At 47.8% G+C, this 15,161-nt stretch overlaps 1 protein-coding gene across 1 annotated transcript; it reads right to left on the bottom strand.

The window, feature by feature from the left end:
* Positions 1 to 23: 23 nt before the first annotated feature.
* LOC6549215 (titin) lies at positions 24 to 13,614 on the bottom strand. The gene is made up of 5 exons (XM_026980958.1): positions 11,417 to 13,614; positions 11,031 to 11,297; positions 10,815 to 10,882; positions 10,697 to 10,758; positions 24 to 10,640 (listed from the first exon to the last, which is right to left on the bottom strand). The coding sequence occupies exons 1-5, from the start codon at positions 12,974 to 12,976 to the stop codon at positions 175 to 177; spliced, it is 12,423 nt and encodes a 4,140-aa protein (XP_026836759.1). The 5' UTR covers positions 12,977 to 13,614; the 3' UTR covers positions 24 to 174.
* Between the last annotated feature and the right edge of the window lie 1,547 nt (positions 13,615 to 15,161).

Below are 15,161 nucleotides of genomic sequence, written 5' to 3'. Positions count from 1 at the left end.
TGGTGCAAAGAAAGTCAAAGTTGTCGATTTAAGAATGTAGTCTTTATTGTTAATCTTCATTTTCGGATTGGTTTGTATATTGTATAAAACGTATATTGTCATGCTTAGCCTATCATTAATATGGGATTTCTGTGTTAGTAAAGCAAAGGATATGTATATACTCGTAGTCGGGCACTATTGGTTTGAGGTCTTGAAGAACTTGTGTTCTTGAGTACTCCTTGTATGTTGGAATGCACCTTGTTTAATCTTATGCACAGCACACGTCGTTTTTGGGGCAGTTATGTATTCGCTCTTGTATAAACTGGAGCCGGTGAACTTTTCATTGCCCAGACTAATTGAGGACTGATTTCCTCGCCGGGTGACCACACGCTCCGTGTGGCCATGAGCACTGTAGGATGGGAAATCGATGCCACTGCCCAAGCTGGACACCTGCTGATTTCCTCGGTGACGGCTGGTATGGCTTCCGGTGTGGGAATGGGATTGAGACGAAAAATCAATGCCTCCACCACCCGAAACTTGGCTGCGTGTCACCGTTGACCGTTCGGCATTCGAATTGGTGGCCCCACCAGAAATTATGCGGGTCATTGAGGATGAGTTCTTCACGTTGTGCTCCCTGTTCTCCTTGTGCACATTGCAGGTACGACGCTCGGTCGTAAAAGTCGCATTTGCGTCAGAGTCCCGGTTTTGGCGATGGATGCTGCTGTAACTCTGACGCTCCCCACCATAGGTACTGGTGCTCGAGGGCTGCTCGTGCAGATTCAGTATGCTCTTGCGCTGCATCTTTCCATTGGACGTCAAGCTGCCATTGGCTGTATTCGAATCGGTGGTTACGTTCTTGCGATGGAAGACCGTGTTGGAGAGGTCAGCTTCTGAGGAGAATTCGCTCTTTCGGTGATGGAAGTGCTTTGATGTGGTCGTCTGCGAGGCTGTGCTTCCAGTCACAATGTTATGGGTGGAAGTTCTACCCCCAGAGACCGTTCGCGATGTTGAATCTTCGCTAGTGTTCTGTCCAACTGTGCTTCCAGGCAGAACACGGCTTGTTGTATCGCCGATAATGTTATTGGAGTCAGATCTTCCGGATACAATACGAGTGGTGGTTTCGCCAATTGCATCACTGGATACGTTTCTTCCTGACACCACCCGTGAAGTGGAATTCTCAGTCGTGTTAGTAATAACATTTCTGCCTGAAATCACGCGAGACGATGATTCGCCACCTACGTTATTAGAGACTGATCCACTGGTTATAACTCTTGAGCTTATGTCGCCAGTGTTCTTATCGGTTAAATGTCTACGACTAGATTCAATCGCGGTATTGGATGAATCCGTACCCGTGATACTTTCCGTAGTTAAGGCAGAACTTTTTATGACGTTTTGGTTTCTTTGCAGAGAAGTGGATTCTTTATGAATGTTTTGAGTGTTTTCGATATTTGTCGTAGTAGTATTCTTGGCAACATTTTCTATTACGTTTACCTTTGCCGGCCTCTTGACATACTCGGTTTCTGGTTCCTTCTTATGACGCCCTCCTATGACAGTAGTTACCTTTGTTGTAGACACAACAATGAGACCGTCAACCGGGTTTTGACCGCTCGAATCGACTTGTTTGACAGCGTCCTTGCCAGACACATAGTTCATCTGATTTGTTGTTTTTCGGATTGTAGTATCACTTCCCAAAGTAATAGATGAACTGTTGTGGTTAATTCTTTGAGTACGCTGAACTTTGTCCACCGTTGTTTTGGACGTATTTTTGTAATCATCTCTTCTGGTCACAGTCATAGACCCTTCTAGCTTCAGATTGTCAACAGGGCGTTTTGGCGTTTCTCTCTTAATGGTTTCTGTAACTATCTTGCTATCGGTCTCGCTGCGGTCTGTTCTCTTATAAAATTCTCCTTCCGGCTTAAGATTGTCTTTTGGTTTTTTCTGAATTGGTCGCTCAGCAGGCCTAAACGAAGTTTTATTGGGGGTATAAAATTCGCCTTCGACTTTAAGGTTATCACTTGGCTTTACTGGCTCCGGCCGTTTAACGTGATGGTATTCCTCCTTCTGGGTGAAGGTCATTTCGCCCTCGGTTCTTAAATTATCTTTTCTAATAACCGTCTTCACCTTATCGGCAGGCCGGTACCCATCCTTTTCGGGAATGTGCATTTTACCTTCAGGTTTCAAGTTGTCGGCATATTTCTTCTGTTCTGGACGGGAAGCGGGCTCATATTTCGGTTTTTCCGGGGTATACATTATACCTTCTGGTTTCAAATTGTCTTTAGGCTTAACCGGCTCGGGGCGTTCACCATTTGTATGAGCGGGCTTTTCAGGTACGTAAAGCTTACCAGAGGTTCGCAAGTTATCTTCCGGCTTCACTGGGGTAGGTCTAACAACATGATGATACTCCGTTTTTTCCGTGAAAGTCATTTCTCCTTCACTGCGAAGGTTGTCTTTATGAATAACTCTTGTCACCTTATCGGCAGGCTTATATTTGTCCTTTTCTGGTATAACCATATCGCCCTCTGGTTTTAAGTTATCATGAGGTTTTTTCTGTTTCGGTCTTTCAGCAGGTTTAAATACCTCTTTTTCTTGAACGTAGAAGTCTCCTTCCACCTTCAAGTTATCTTTCTGCCTTACAACAGTAACTCGATCGGCTGGTTGGTATTTTGGTCGATCGGGAGTAAAGAACTCGCCTTCAGGCTTTAGATTATCAACAGGTTTCTTAGGTACCGGTCGATCTCCCGCCATATATCCTGGCTTTTCAGGAGCAAAGAAACTCCCTTCGGGTCTCAAATTATCCTCATGTCGAACTTGCAAAGGACGTTCTCCAGGCCTGTACGGTTGCTTTTCTGGACTGTAAAAGTCTCCTTCCGGCCTTAAGTTGTCATCTGGCTTCTTTTGAACTGGTCTTTCAGCAGGCCTGAAACCTGGCTTTTCCGGCGTGTAAAATTCACCTTCTGGTCTAAGATTATCCTCCGGCCGAACCTGGGAAGGTCTTTCGCCAGGCTTGTACTTGGGTTTCTCGGGACTGTAGAATTCGCCCTCGGGCTTGAGATTGTCCTGTGGCTTCTTTTGTTCGGGCCTCTCAGCAGGCCTGAATCCTGGCTTATCCGGCGTGAAGAATTCACCCTCTGGTCTCAGATTATCTTCGGGCCTAACCTGAGAGGGTCTTTCGCCAGGTTTGTATTTAGGTTTCTCGGGACTGTAGAATTCTCCTTCAGGCTTGAGATTGTCCAAAGGCTTAACCTGATCAGGACGTACCACATATTGATATTCTTCTCTTTCTACAAACGTCATTTCTCCTTCCGTACGAAGATTATCTTTTCGAATAATTCTTTCAGTTTTATCGGCCGGCTTGTAAACTTGTTTCTCAGGCTTCACGAATTCGCCTTCCGGCTTCAAGTTATCCTGCGGCTTTTTCTGTACTGGTCTTTCAGCTGGCCTGAATCCTGGCTTTTCCGGCGTGTAGAATTCACCTTCTGGCCTTAGATTATCTTCGGGCCTAACCTGGGAAGGTCTCTCACCAGGCTTGTACTTCGGTTTCTCGGGACTGTAAAATTCGCCCTCGGGCTTGAGATTGTCCTGTGGCTTCTTTTGTTCGGGCCTCTCAGCAGGCCTGAATCCTGGCTTTTCCGGCGCATAGAATTCACCTTCTGGCCTTAGATTATCTTCGGGCCTAACCTGGGAAGGTCTTTCGCCAGGCTTGTACTTGGATTTCTCGGGACTGTAGAATTCTCCTTCAGGCTTGAGATTGTCCAAAGGCTTAACCTGATCAGGACGTACCACATATTGATATTCTTCTCTCTCTACAAACGTCATTTCTCCTTCCGTACGAAGATTATCTTTCCGAATAATTCTTTCAGTTTTATCAGCCGGCTTGTAAACTTGTTTCTCAGGCTTCACGAATTCGCCTTCTGGCTTTAAGTTGTCCTGCGGCTTTTTCTGTACTGGTCTTTCAGCAGGCCTGAATCCTGGCTTCTCCGGCGTGTAGAATTCACCTTCTGGCCTTAGATTATCTTCGGGCCTAACCTGGGAAGGTCTCTCACCAGGCTTGTACTTCGGTTTCTCGGGACTGTAGAATTCGCCCTCGGGTTTGAGGTTGTCCTGTGGTTTCTTTTGTTCGGGCCTCTCAGCAGGCCTGAATCCTGGCTTATCCGGCGTGTAGAATTCACCTTCTGGCCTTAGATTATCTTCGGGCCTAACCTGGGAAGGTCTCTCACCAGGCTTGTACTTGGGTTTCTCGGGACTGTAGAATTCGCCCTCGGGTTTGAGGTTGTCCTGTGGTTTCTTTTGTTCGGGCCTCTCAGCAGGCCTAAATCCTGGCTTTTCCGGCGTGTAAAATTCACCTTCTGGCCTTAGATTATCTTCCGGCCTAACCTGGGAAGGTCTTTCGCCAGGCTTGTACTTGGGTTTCTCGGGACTGTAGAATTCTCCTTCAGGCTTGAGATTGTCCAAAGGCTTAACCTGATCAGGACGTACCACATATTGATATTCTTCTCTCTCTACAAAAGTCATTTCTCCTTCCGTACGAAGATTATCTTTCCGAATAATTCTTTCAGTTTTATCGGCCGGCTTGTAAACTTGTTTCTCAGGCTTCACGAATTCGCCTTCCGGCTTTAAGTTGTCCTGCGGCTTTTTCTGTACTGGTCTTTCAGCAGGCCTGAATCCTGGCTTCTCCGGCGTGTAGAATTCACCTTCTGGCCTTAGATTATCTTCGGGCCTAACCTGGGAAGGTCTCTCACCAGGCTTGTACTTCGGTTTCTCGGGACTGTAGAATTCGCCCTCGGGCTTGAGGTTGTCCTGTGGTTTCTTTTGTTCGGGCCTCTCAGCAGGCCTGAATCCTGGCTTATCCGGCGTGTAGAATTCACCCTCTGGCCTTAGATTATCTTCGGGCCTAACCTGGGAAGGTCTTTCGCCAGGCTTGTACTTGGGTTTCTCGGGACTGTAGAATTCTCCTTCAGGCTTGAGATTGTCCAAAGGCTTAACCTGATCAGGACGTACCACATATTGATATTCTTCTCTCTCTACAAAAGTCATTTCTCCTTCCGTACGAAGATTATCTTTCCGAATAATTCTTTCAGTTTTATCGGCCGGCTTGTAAACTTGTTTCTCAGGCTTCACGAATTCGCCTTCCGGCTTTAAGTTGTCCTGCGGCTTTTTCTGTACTGGTCTTTCAGCAGGCCTGAATCCTGGCTTCTCCGGCGTGTAGAATTCACCTTCTGGCCTTAGATTATCTTCGGGCCTAACCTGGGAAGGTCTCTCACCAGGCTTGTACTTCGGTTTCTCGGGACTGTAGAATTCGCCCTCGGGTTTGAGGTTGTCCTGTGGTTTCTTTTGTTCGGGCCTCTCAGCAGGCCTGAATCCTGGCTTATCCGGCGTGTAGAATTCACCTTCTGGCCTTAGATTATCTTCGGGCCTAACCTGGGAAGGTCTCTCACCAGGCTTGTACTTGGGTTTCTCGGGACTGTAGAATTCGCCCTCGGGTTTGAGGTTGTCCTGTGGTTTCTTTTGTTCGGGCCTCTCAGCAGGCCTAAATCCTGGCTTTTCCGGCGTGTAAAATTCACCTTCTGGCCTTAGATTATCTTCCGGCCTAACCTGGGAAGGTCTTTCGCCAGGCTTGTACTTGGGTTTCTCGGGACTGTAGAATTCTCCTTCAGGCTTGAGATTGTCCAAAGGCTTAACCTGATCAGGACGTACCACATATTGATATTCTTCTCTCTCTACAAAAGTCATTTCTCCTTCCGTACGAAGATTATCTTTCCGAATAATTCTTTCAGTTTTATCGGCCGGCTTGTAAACTTGTTTCTCAGGCTTCACGAATTCGCCTTCCGGCTTTAAGTTATCCTGCGGCTTTTTCTGTACTGGTCTTTCAGCAGGCCTGAATCCTGGCTTCTCCGGCGTGTAGAATTCACCTTCTGGCCTTAGATTATCTTCGGGCCTAACCTGGGAAGGTCTCTCACCAGGCTTGTACTTCGGTTTCTCGGGACTGTAGAATTCGCCCTCGGGCTTGAGGTTGTCCTGTGGTTTCTTTTGTTCGGGCCTCTCAGCAGGCCTGAATCCTGGCTTATCCGGCGTGTAGAATTCACCCTCTGGCCTTAGATTATCTTCGGGCCTAACCTGGGAAGGTCTTTCGCCAGGCTTGTACTTGGGTTTCTCGGGACTGTAGAATTCTCCTTCAGGCTTGAGATTGTCCAAAGGCTTAACCTGATCAGGACGTACCACATATTGATATTCTTCTCTCTCTACAAAAGTCATTTCTCCTTCCGTACGAAGATTATCTTTCCGAATAATTCTTTCAGTTTTATCGGCCGGCTTGTAAACTTGTTTCTCCGGCTTCACGAACTCGCCTTCCGGCTTTAAGTTGTCCTGCGGCTTTTTCTGTACTGGTCTTTCAGCAGGCCTGAATCCTGGCTTCTCCGGCGTGTAGAATTCACCTTCTGGCCTTAGATTATCTTCGGGCCTAACCTGGGAAGGTCTCTCACCAGGCTTGTACTTCGGTTTCTCGGGACTGTAGAATTCGCCCTCGGGCTTGAGATTGTCCTGTGGTTTCTTTTGTTCGGGCCTCTCAGCAGGCCTGAATCCTGGCTTATCCGGCGTGTAGAATTCACCCTCTGGCCTTAGATTATCTTCGGGCCTAACCTGGGAAGGTCTTTCGCCAGGCTTGTACTTGGGTTTCTCGGGACTGTAGAATTCTCCTTCAGGCTTGAGATTGTCCAAAGGCTTAACCTGATCAGGACGTACCACATATTGATATTCTTCTCTCTCTACAAAAGTCATTTCTCCTTCCGTACGAAGATTATCTTTCCGAATAATTCTTTCAGTTTTATCGGCCGGCTTGTAAACTTGTTTCTCAGGCTTTACGAATTCGCCTTCTGGCTTTAAGTTGTCCTGCGGCTTTTTCTGTACTGGTCTTTCAGCAGGCCTGAATCCTGGCTTCTCCGGCGTGTAGAATTCACCTTCTGGCCTTAGATTATCTTCGGGCCTAACCTGGGAAGGTCTCTCACCAGGCTTGTACTTCGGTTTCTCGGGACTGTAGAATTCGCCCTCGGGCTTGAGGTTGTCCTGTGGTTTCTTTTGTTCAGGCCTCTCAGCAGGCCTAAATCCTGGCTTTTCCGGCGTGTAAAATTCACCTTCTGGCCTTAGATTATCTTCCGGCCGAACCTGGGAAGGTCTTTCGCCAGGCTTGTACTTGGGTTTCTCGGGACTGTAGAATTCGCCCTCGGGCTTGAGATTGTCCTGTGGCTTCTTTTGTTCGGGCCTCTCAGCAGGCCTGAATCCTGGCTTATCCGGCGTGTAGAATTCACCTTCTGGCCTTAGATTATCTTCGGGCCTAACCTGGGAAGGTCTCTCACCAGGTTTGTACTTCGGTTTCTCGGGACTGTAGAATTCGCCCTCGGGCTTGAGGTTGTCCTGTGGTTTCTTTTGTTCGGGCCTCTCAGCAGGCCTGAATCCTGGCTTATCCGGCGTGTAGAATTCACCCTCTGGCCTTAGATTATCTTCGGGCCTAACCTGGGAAGGTCTTTCGCCAGGCTTGTACTTGGGTTTCTCGGGACTGTAGAATTCTCCTTCAGGCTTGAGATTGTCCAAAGGCTTAACCTGATCAGGACGTACCACATATTGATATTCTTCTCTCTCTACAAAAGTCATTTCTCCTTCCGTACGAAGATTATCTTTCCGAATAATTCTTTCAGTTTTATCGGCCGGCTTGTAAACTTGTTTCTCAGGCTTCACGAATTCGCCTTCCGGCTTTAAGTTGTCCTGGGGTTTTTTCTGTACTGGTCTTTCAGCAGGCCTGAATCCTGGCTTCTCCGGCGTGTAGAATTCACCTTCTGGCCTTAGATTATCTTCGGGCCTAACCTGGGAAGGTCTCTCACCAGGCTTGTACTTCGGTTTCTCGGGACTGTAGAATTCGCCCTCGGGCTTGAGGTTGTCCTGTGGTTTCTTTTGTTCGGGCCTCTCAGCAGGCCTGAATCCTGGCTTATCCGGCGTGTAGAATTCACCTTCTGGCCTTAGATTATCTTCGGGCCTAACCTGGGAAGGTCTTTCGCCAGGCTTGTACTTAGGTTTTTCGGGACTGTAGAATTCTCCTTCAGGCTTGAGATTGTCCGATGGCTTAACTTGATCAGGACGTACCACATATTGATATTCTTCTCTTTCTACAAACGTCATTTCTCCTTCCGTACGTAGATTATCTTTTTGAATAATTCTTTCAGTTTTATCGGCCGGCTTGTAAACTTGTTTCTCAGGCTTCACGAATTCGCCTTCTGGCTTTAAGTTGTCCTGCGGCTTTTTCTGTACTGGTCTTTCAGCAGGCCTGAATCCTGGCTTCTCCGGCGTGTAGAATTCACCTTCTGGCCTTAGATTATCTTCGGGCCTAACCTGGGAAGGTCTCTCACCAGGCTTGTACTTCGGTTTCTCGGGACTGTAGAATTCGCCCTCGGGCTTGAGGTTGTCCTGTGGTTTCTTTTGTTCGGGCCTCTCAGCAGGCCTAAATCCTGGCTTATCCGGCGTGTAGAACTCACCTTCTGGCCTTAGATTATCTTCTGGCCTAACCTGGGAAGGTCTTTCGCCAGGCTTGTACTTCGGTTTCTCGGGGCTGTAGAATTCGCCCTCGGGCTTGAGGTTGTCCTGTGGTTTCTTTTGTTCGGGTCTCTCAGCAGGCCTGAATCCTGGCTTATCCGGCGTGTAGAACTCACCCTCTGGTCTCAGATTATCTTCGGGCCTAACCTGGGAAGGTCTTTCGCCAGGCTTGTACTTAGGTTTTTCGGGACTGTAGAATTCTCCTTCAGGCTTAAGATTATCCGATGGCTTAACTTGATCAGGACGTACCACATATTGATATTCTTCTCTTTCTACAAACGTCATTTCTCCTTCCGTACGTAGATTATCTTTTTGAATAATTCTTTCAGTTTTATCGGCCGGTTTGTAAACTTGTTTCTCAGGCTTCACGAATTCGCCTTCCGGCTTTAAGTTGTCCTGCGGCTTTTTCTGTACTGGTCTTTCAGCAGGCCTGAATCCTGGCTTCTCCGGCGTGTAGAATTCACCTTCTGGCCTTAGATTATCTTCCGGCCGAACCTGGGAAGGTCTCTCACCAGGTTTGTACTTCGGTTTCTCGGGACTGTAGAATTCGCCCTCGGGCTTGAGGTTGTCCTGTGGTTTCTTTTGTTCGGGTCTCTCAGCAGGCCTGAATCCTGGCTTATCCGGCGTGTAGAACTCACCTTCTGGTCTCAGATTATCTTCTGGTCTAACCTGGGAAGGTCTTTCGCCTGGTCTGTATTTTGGTTTCTCGGGACTGTAGAATTCTCCTTCAGGCCTAAGATTGTCCGATGGTATTTTTTGCTCTGGTCTCTCAGCAGGCCTGAATCCTGGCTTCTCCGGCGTGTAGAATTCACCTTCTGGCCTCAGATTGTCTTCTGGCCTAACTTGTGAAGGTCTTTCACCTGGTCTGTATTTAGGTTTCTCTGGACTGTAGAATTCACCCTCGGGCTTAAGGTTGTCCTGCGGTATATTTTGCTCGGGCCTCTCAGCAGGCCTAAATCCTGGCTTTTCCGGCGTGTAGAATTCACCCTCTGGTCTCAGATTATCTTCGGGCCTAACCTGGGAAGGTCTCTGACCAGGCTTGTATTTAGGCTTCTCGGGACTGTAGAATTCTCCTTCAGGCTTGAGATTGTCTGTTGGCTTAACCTGATCAGGACGTACCACATATTGATATTCTTCCCTCTCTACAAACGTCATTTCTCCTTCCGTACGAAGGTTATCTTTCCGAATAATTCTTTCCGTTTTATCGGCCGGCTTGTAAACTTGTTTTTCTGGCCTAACGAATTCCCCGTCTGGTTTAAGATTGTCGTTCGGTTTCTTTTGAACAGGCCTTTCTGCAGATTGAAATCCTGGCCTTTCGGGAGTATAAAAGTCACCTTCTGGTTTAAGATTATCAACTGGACGCACTTGAGATGGACGTTCGCCTGGGCGATAACTTGTCTTTTCAGGACTATAGAATTGACCCTCTGGTCTTAAGTTATCCGTTGGCTTAACTTGGCCCGGTCGTGTAACATATTGATATTCCTCTCTCTCCACAAAGGTCATTTCTCCTTCAGTTCGCAAGTTATCACTTCTTATTATTTTTTCAGGCCTTTCGGCAGGAGTATATTTGGCTTTTTCTGGTGAAGCGAATTCGCCCTCCGGCCTGAGGTTATCGACCGGCCTTTTTTGTATGGGACGATCGGCTGGAGCGTATCCCGGTTTCTCCGGCGTGTAAAATTCACCTTCTGGCTTCAGATTATCCTTGTGTCGCACTTGAGTTGGCCGATCTCCAGGTTGATACTTAGGTTTTTCTGGACTGTAAAACTCGCCTTCTGGCTTTAGATTGTCTGTGGGCTTAACATATCCCGGACGAACAGTGTATTGGTATTCCTCCCTCTCTACGAAAGTCATTTCTCCTTCTGTGCGGAGGTTGTCGGTATGTACAATCTTATCACGTTTTTCTCCCGGCTTGTATGGCTCCTTCGGAGGAACTATAAAGTCTCCCTCTGGTCTTAAGTTGTCTTCTGGTTTCTTAATGACTATATAGTCCACTAGAATGTCTTCGTTTTGCTTGGGAATGTTTCCATTATCTTTTTTCGACCATGTATTCGTACGTATCCTTGTATATTCTTCGTCAACGTTATCTGTAAAAGTTACAAGGGGTTAACTTTTTAAACTTTATTTATGCAATTACACTTACCATCGGTTTGAATAACCGTATTTTCTGTTGATTTCGTTGTACTGCTTGAGCAATGGTGTCGCCTAAAATAAAGAGGCTATTAGGATAACAACTTATGTACGAGGACACTGAATCATACCCGCATGTGCAGATTTCACAAATGCACCTTTCACTATGCGTTGTTGACTTGTTTTTTGCAACTCCTCGCTAATGATAAAAGCAAAACAAACTATTAGTAAGCTATTTTTGAGCTCTGATAAACTGATAAACTGATAAACTAAGAACGTGGTTCTTCTGAACTGATGAACTAGATTACCAGAAATGTTTAGTTTCGTTGCTTAACTAATCTACTCACGGTTTTTGAGTCGTTTAGGCGTTGCTTATCAGTGCGCACATAATCGATTTCATCATAAATATTTTCGGTAATATTTTTGTGCTTCGATGTCTCCTTCAGGTTCAGGGTTATGTTTTCGTTGTTCTCAGATATCGAGGTGTTCTTCTCAATCTCCACAAACTCGTCCACGTAAATGGTCTTTTTGGGAGCCTCTACGATCTTCTCAATAACATCTGTGTGCACCTTCTCGTCCAGAACGCGCCAGTCGTTGATGCTCGCATCGAAAATCTAATTAAGAAATACCTTAGAATTAAGCCTGAACACACACCCAGTGCTCGAAGTGTTCGATGGCATTTGGGAGAGTCCAAGGAACGCCCACACGCGGGCACGCACAATCACCGACTTACCTTCGTCACCTCCGTTGTAGTCGTTATGTTTGCAACATCGGTATTATCTTTCTCGATTTCACGAGCAATGTCATTGGGCACAAAAGCTTTCGTATCAGTGAACGACTTCTCGTCCACAACAGTCCACTTGCCGAGCTTCGTGTCGTACACCTTGGTGGTGTATGTGGTTCTTGTTGTGTTAATGACATCATCGACTATTTCGGGATAGCCCGTGTCGGCGGTGCTGTCCACCGTCCGTTCTTCCACTACGCGCCACCGGTTGTTGCGTCTGTCGTATATCTTCTTCTTGTACGTTACTTTGGAGGTGCCATCGGACTCCTTGCTGACATACCGCTCGAAGGTCGGCCGGGTCTTACTGGGTCCTTGAGAGCTGCCATCGCTGTACTCCGTCCAGGTTTTGGTCTTCACATCGAACACCTCCTTCTTGGACGATGTCTTCGATTGCTTGCTACTGGTGGAGCTTTTCAGCACTGAACTCTCGCTGACCTCTTTGCTGGACTTCTGGTCGACCATCGACGACGATGACGTAGCTCTGTCTACAGCTGTGTCAGCACTGGCCACTTCCAGTTTATCGTTGCGTCGCGTCGATGACGTCCACTTTGTTGTGGTCGCGCCAGACGACGCGGCAACCGGTTCGGGGTAGCCGTGCGACGTCACCGATGCGGGAGCATCAGCTGTTCCGCTCATTGCCAGCTTTGGCACGCTCTGAGATTCGCTCAAATTGCTGCTGCGGCTGCCGCTGGTGTTGATGTTGATGTTTGTGCTTGTGCTTGTGCTGCTGCTGCTGCTGTTGTTGCTGGTGGTGGCGGCGTTTGTCACTGTCTTGGTGTCTGTATTGAAGCCAACCTGTTTCCTCGGCCCGGATGATGTCATACCGGTAGCCGTATCGGCTCTCTCGCTGGCAATCAGCGTTTCGTTGGCGCTCTGGCTGGAACTGGTTGTGGCTTGGAAGTACGAGCTGGAGCTACTGGCCTGCTGCTGCTGTTGGCTGGAAGACATCGACGAGGACGTGAACATTTTCGAGACACTACCCCCGCTGGCGGAGACGGAAAGTGTGGGCGTTGTGATCTCCACCACTTCGATGGGCACCGAGAATACTGGATCCTTCTTTTCACTTTCGAGCAGATCAATCGATGAGATGATCTGCTGATTGGCATAATCCCGCGAGATCTTGCTGCTGTACTGCTCGGACTGCAGCTGGGACTGAGATTGCTCTGTGTAGGAGGAATGCGACTGGGATGCCTTGCTCTTGCTCTGTCTGCGGCTGCTGTAGCTCCTCACTCCGGCCGCTGGCAGAGAAGCACCCGAAGTGCTGGCACCGACAGGATCACCGCCATACGTCACCGATTCGTGCTGCATGGAACTGGAGCTGTTGCTGGTGGTCAGAGTGGCGAACGCATCGGGACCCAGTTTTTTGGTAAGCTTCGTGGCCTCCGACGACGACGTTGATGTTGTGGTCGATGTGGCTGGCGGCGGCGGCGACGTTGACGTCTGCTGCTGCTGCTGCTGCTGCTGCTGCTGCTGAGACACTTGTTTCTTTTTATTGCTTTTTGATACCATTTTGCTGGCAGAGCGCTGACACAGATGAGGTAATCACCGTTTGGGAGCCGTGAGTAGTGCACCTGGCTGGACTATTGCTATTTGAATGGCCTTATCCGGCTAATTTGCGGTCGGAATTCGTTTGTTTCGTTGTTATTAATCACAATTATTGCTCGCTTCGTTGCTTTTGGCACTCGAATGGCTTTTTAATATAAACGCACGAATGAATGGGACGTGCTTGTTGGTATTTGGACTGGTGTGTGTCACATAATTTCCACGACGGTATGTCGAAATGCTTATTTTTAAATATATTTATTAGACGCACACGAACATGCGACCCATAGTTCAAGTTAAGGCACCGATACGCACACTTTGGCAACCGTTAGACGTGTGAGCAAAAAGCTTAGCACTCTCGCTCACACACACGCACACACACTTGGGAGGGGGAGAGAGTTAGGGATGCAGCGGGCTGGAGCCGATCGAGATACAGATACAGTTACAGATACAGATGCAGAGCCACAAAAATAACACCAAAACCGAGAGACTGCGGGCACTGTTCGTGTTCGGAGCACTTTTAAGATCACCAACCGTCGCGAAGCACAACTCAAAACGTACTGATCGCGTCTGGAGCTGCTTTCGACCGACTATCTGTGCGCTGCCGGCTGAAAGTGGTGGCAGCGGCGCCGGCAGAAGCGTTTTTAGTGGGCTTTCGGCCATTGGTGCGAGCGAGAGCCAGCGACGCCTTCGCAAAAGGCAAAAAAGTTAAAGCCAGGCCAGCGTAGGTTTTCGGATTCCGACGGATGCGTAGGCCGCTACAGGCGTGGATTCAAGGGGGCTGAAACTTGGGGAAAATATTTGAGACTCACTCTGTACTAACACACATCTTAGCCAAGCAAATATTAGGCAATACATTTAGGGGTATAGTCAGTAAACAAAATTCTGTGAAACAGAGTAATCTTAGTACGCCCATCGTACAATTTTCGTTTAAACTGAAAAGTTTTTTGTTTTTTCCCAAAAGTGAGTCTGAGTTCCAGATCCGCCCCTGGCCCGGTCTGCCACGAAGACTGGGTTCAATAAGCCAATAAAAACCGCACGCACACCGCATCGATCTTTTGTGAAAGTGCCAATAAAAACAAAACAAACAGATGTCTGATGTTTGACGCCCGATGCCGGCGGTCTTGCTGTTTGAGCTTGTCAGGTACACAAAACGGAGCAGCACGAACTTCCAGGGCGTGCGGCTGCGTAGCAAACAGTCTTCCAAAACGATATTGACACAAAACGCGAAATTGGCAAACCAAATTAGGCCGGGCTAACGGCTGCGTCTGTCGGATGCACAATTCAATTTGAATAACATTAGACGCCGATTAGTCAGCACATGCGGGCCATGTTTGTAGATACATTCAGAGATCGTCTAGCCGAGCGGTTGTGGCTGCGGCAGCGGCAGCGGCGCTACGTGGGCGTCTCCGGCGGAGCTGAGTAAGCCACGCTAAGATCAAGATTTATTCACCATAATGCCCGATACACTCAATAGCCCAATTGATTTATAACGGCCTTTGGGTGGGTGCCAATGAAAGGCATCTGTGGATATGTCCGAATAGGGAGTGCAATAGATTAGCTGCATAATGGATGAAGAACACCGTGTGACCTCCAAACCTTGTGTGTATACCGGGCGACTCAAGCTATCACGAAAAGCAAAACCCAATTCCTTGCTTAATTCGAGGTCTGACGTCATACGCGGCGTATGAGCAACGAGCAGCGCCACTCATTTTCATGCGAAGCCAAAAGCAATCAAAACTTGTTTGCTGGCCGGGTACACAAAATAAAATCACACAAATAGAAGTAAGACACAAATGCAAAATTAAAGTGGAAAATAAAAGCGGGCACAGTGGAGCCTGCTTAGCAATTCACGGCACACAACATTCAACATGGGCATGGGCATAAAAGTGCAACTGGATCTGGAACGAGCTACAATTTAGATCAAATGCCAATTGGGAACTATGCCACTGGGTGCAGTGCGCCGGAAAGCATGGCCACCGACTAATTAGGGAGAGACATCTACGCAGATCGCTGTATCGAGTGTGGCTATGATGACATCTCTCATCCCATCGAGTCTCCTTGGAACAGAAATTAAATTCTGAGACCGAATCATCGGCAGGGGCGTGCTCGAAATTTATGCGCAAGTTTCGGCTGTCGCATAGCCTCAAGT

This window comes from Drosophila erecta, unplaced genomic scaffold (genome assembly GCF_003286155.1).
Source record: "Drosophila erecta strain 14021-0224.00,06,07 unplaced genomic scaffold, DereRS2 tig00000092-arrow-pilon, whole genome shotgun sequence".
Lineage (NCBI taxonomy): Eukaryota > Metazoa > Arthropoda > Insecta > Diptera > Drosophilidae > Drosophila > Drosophila erecta.
The sequence above is the reverse complement of the archived record's forward strand: the minus strand, read 5'-3'. Positions and strand labels throughout refer to the sequence as shown.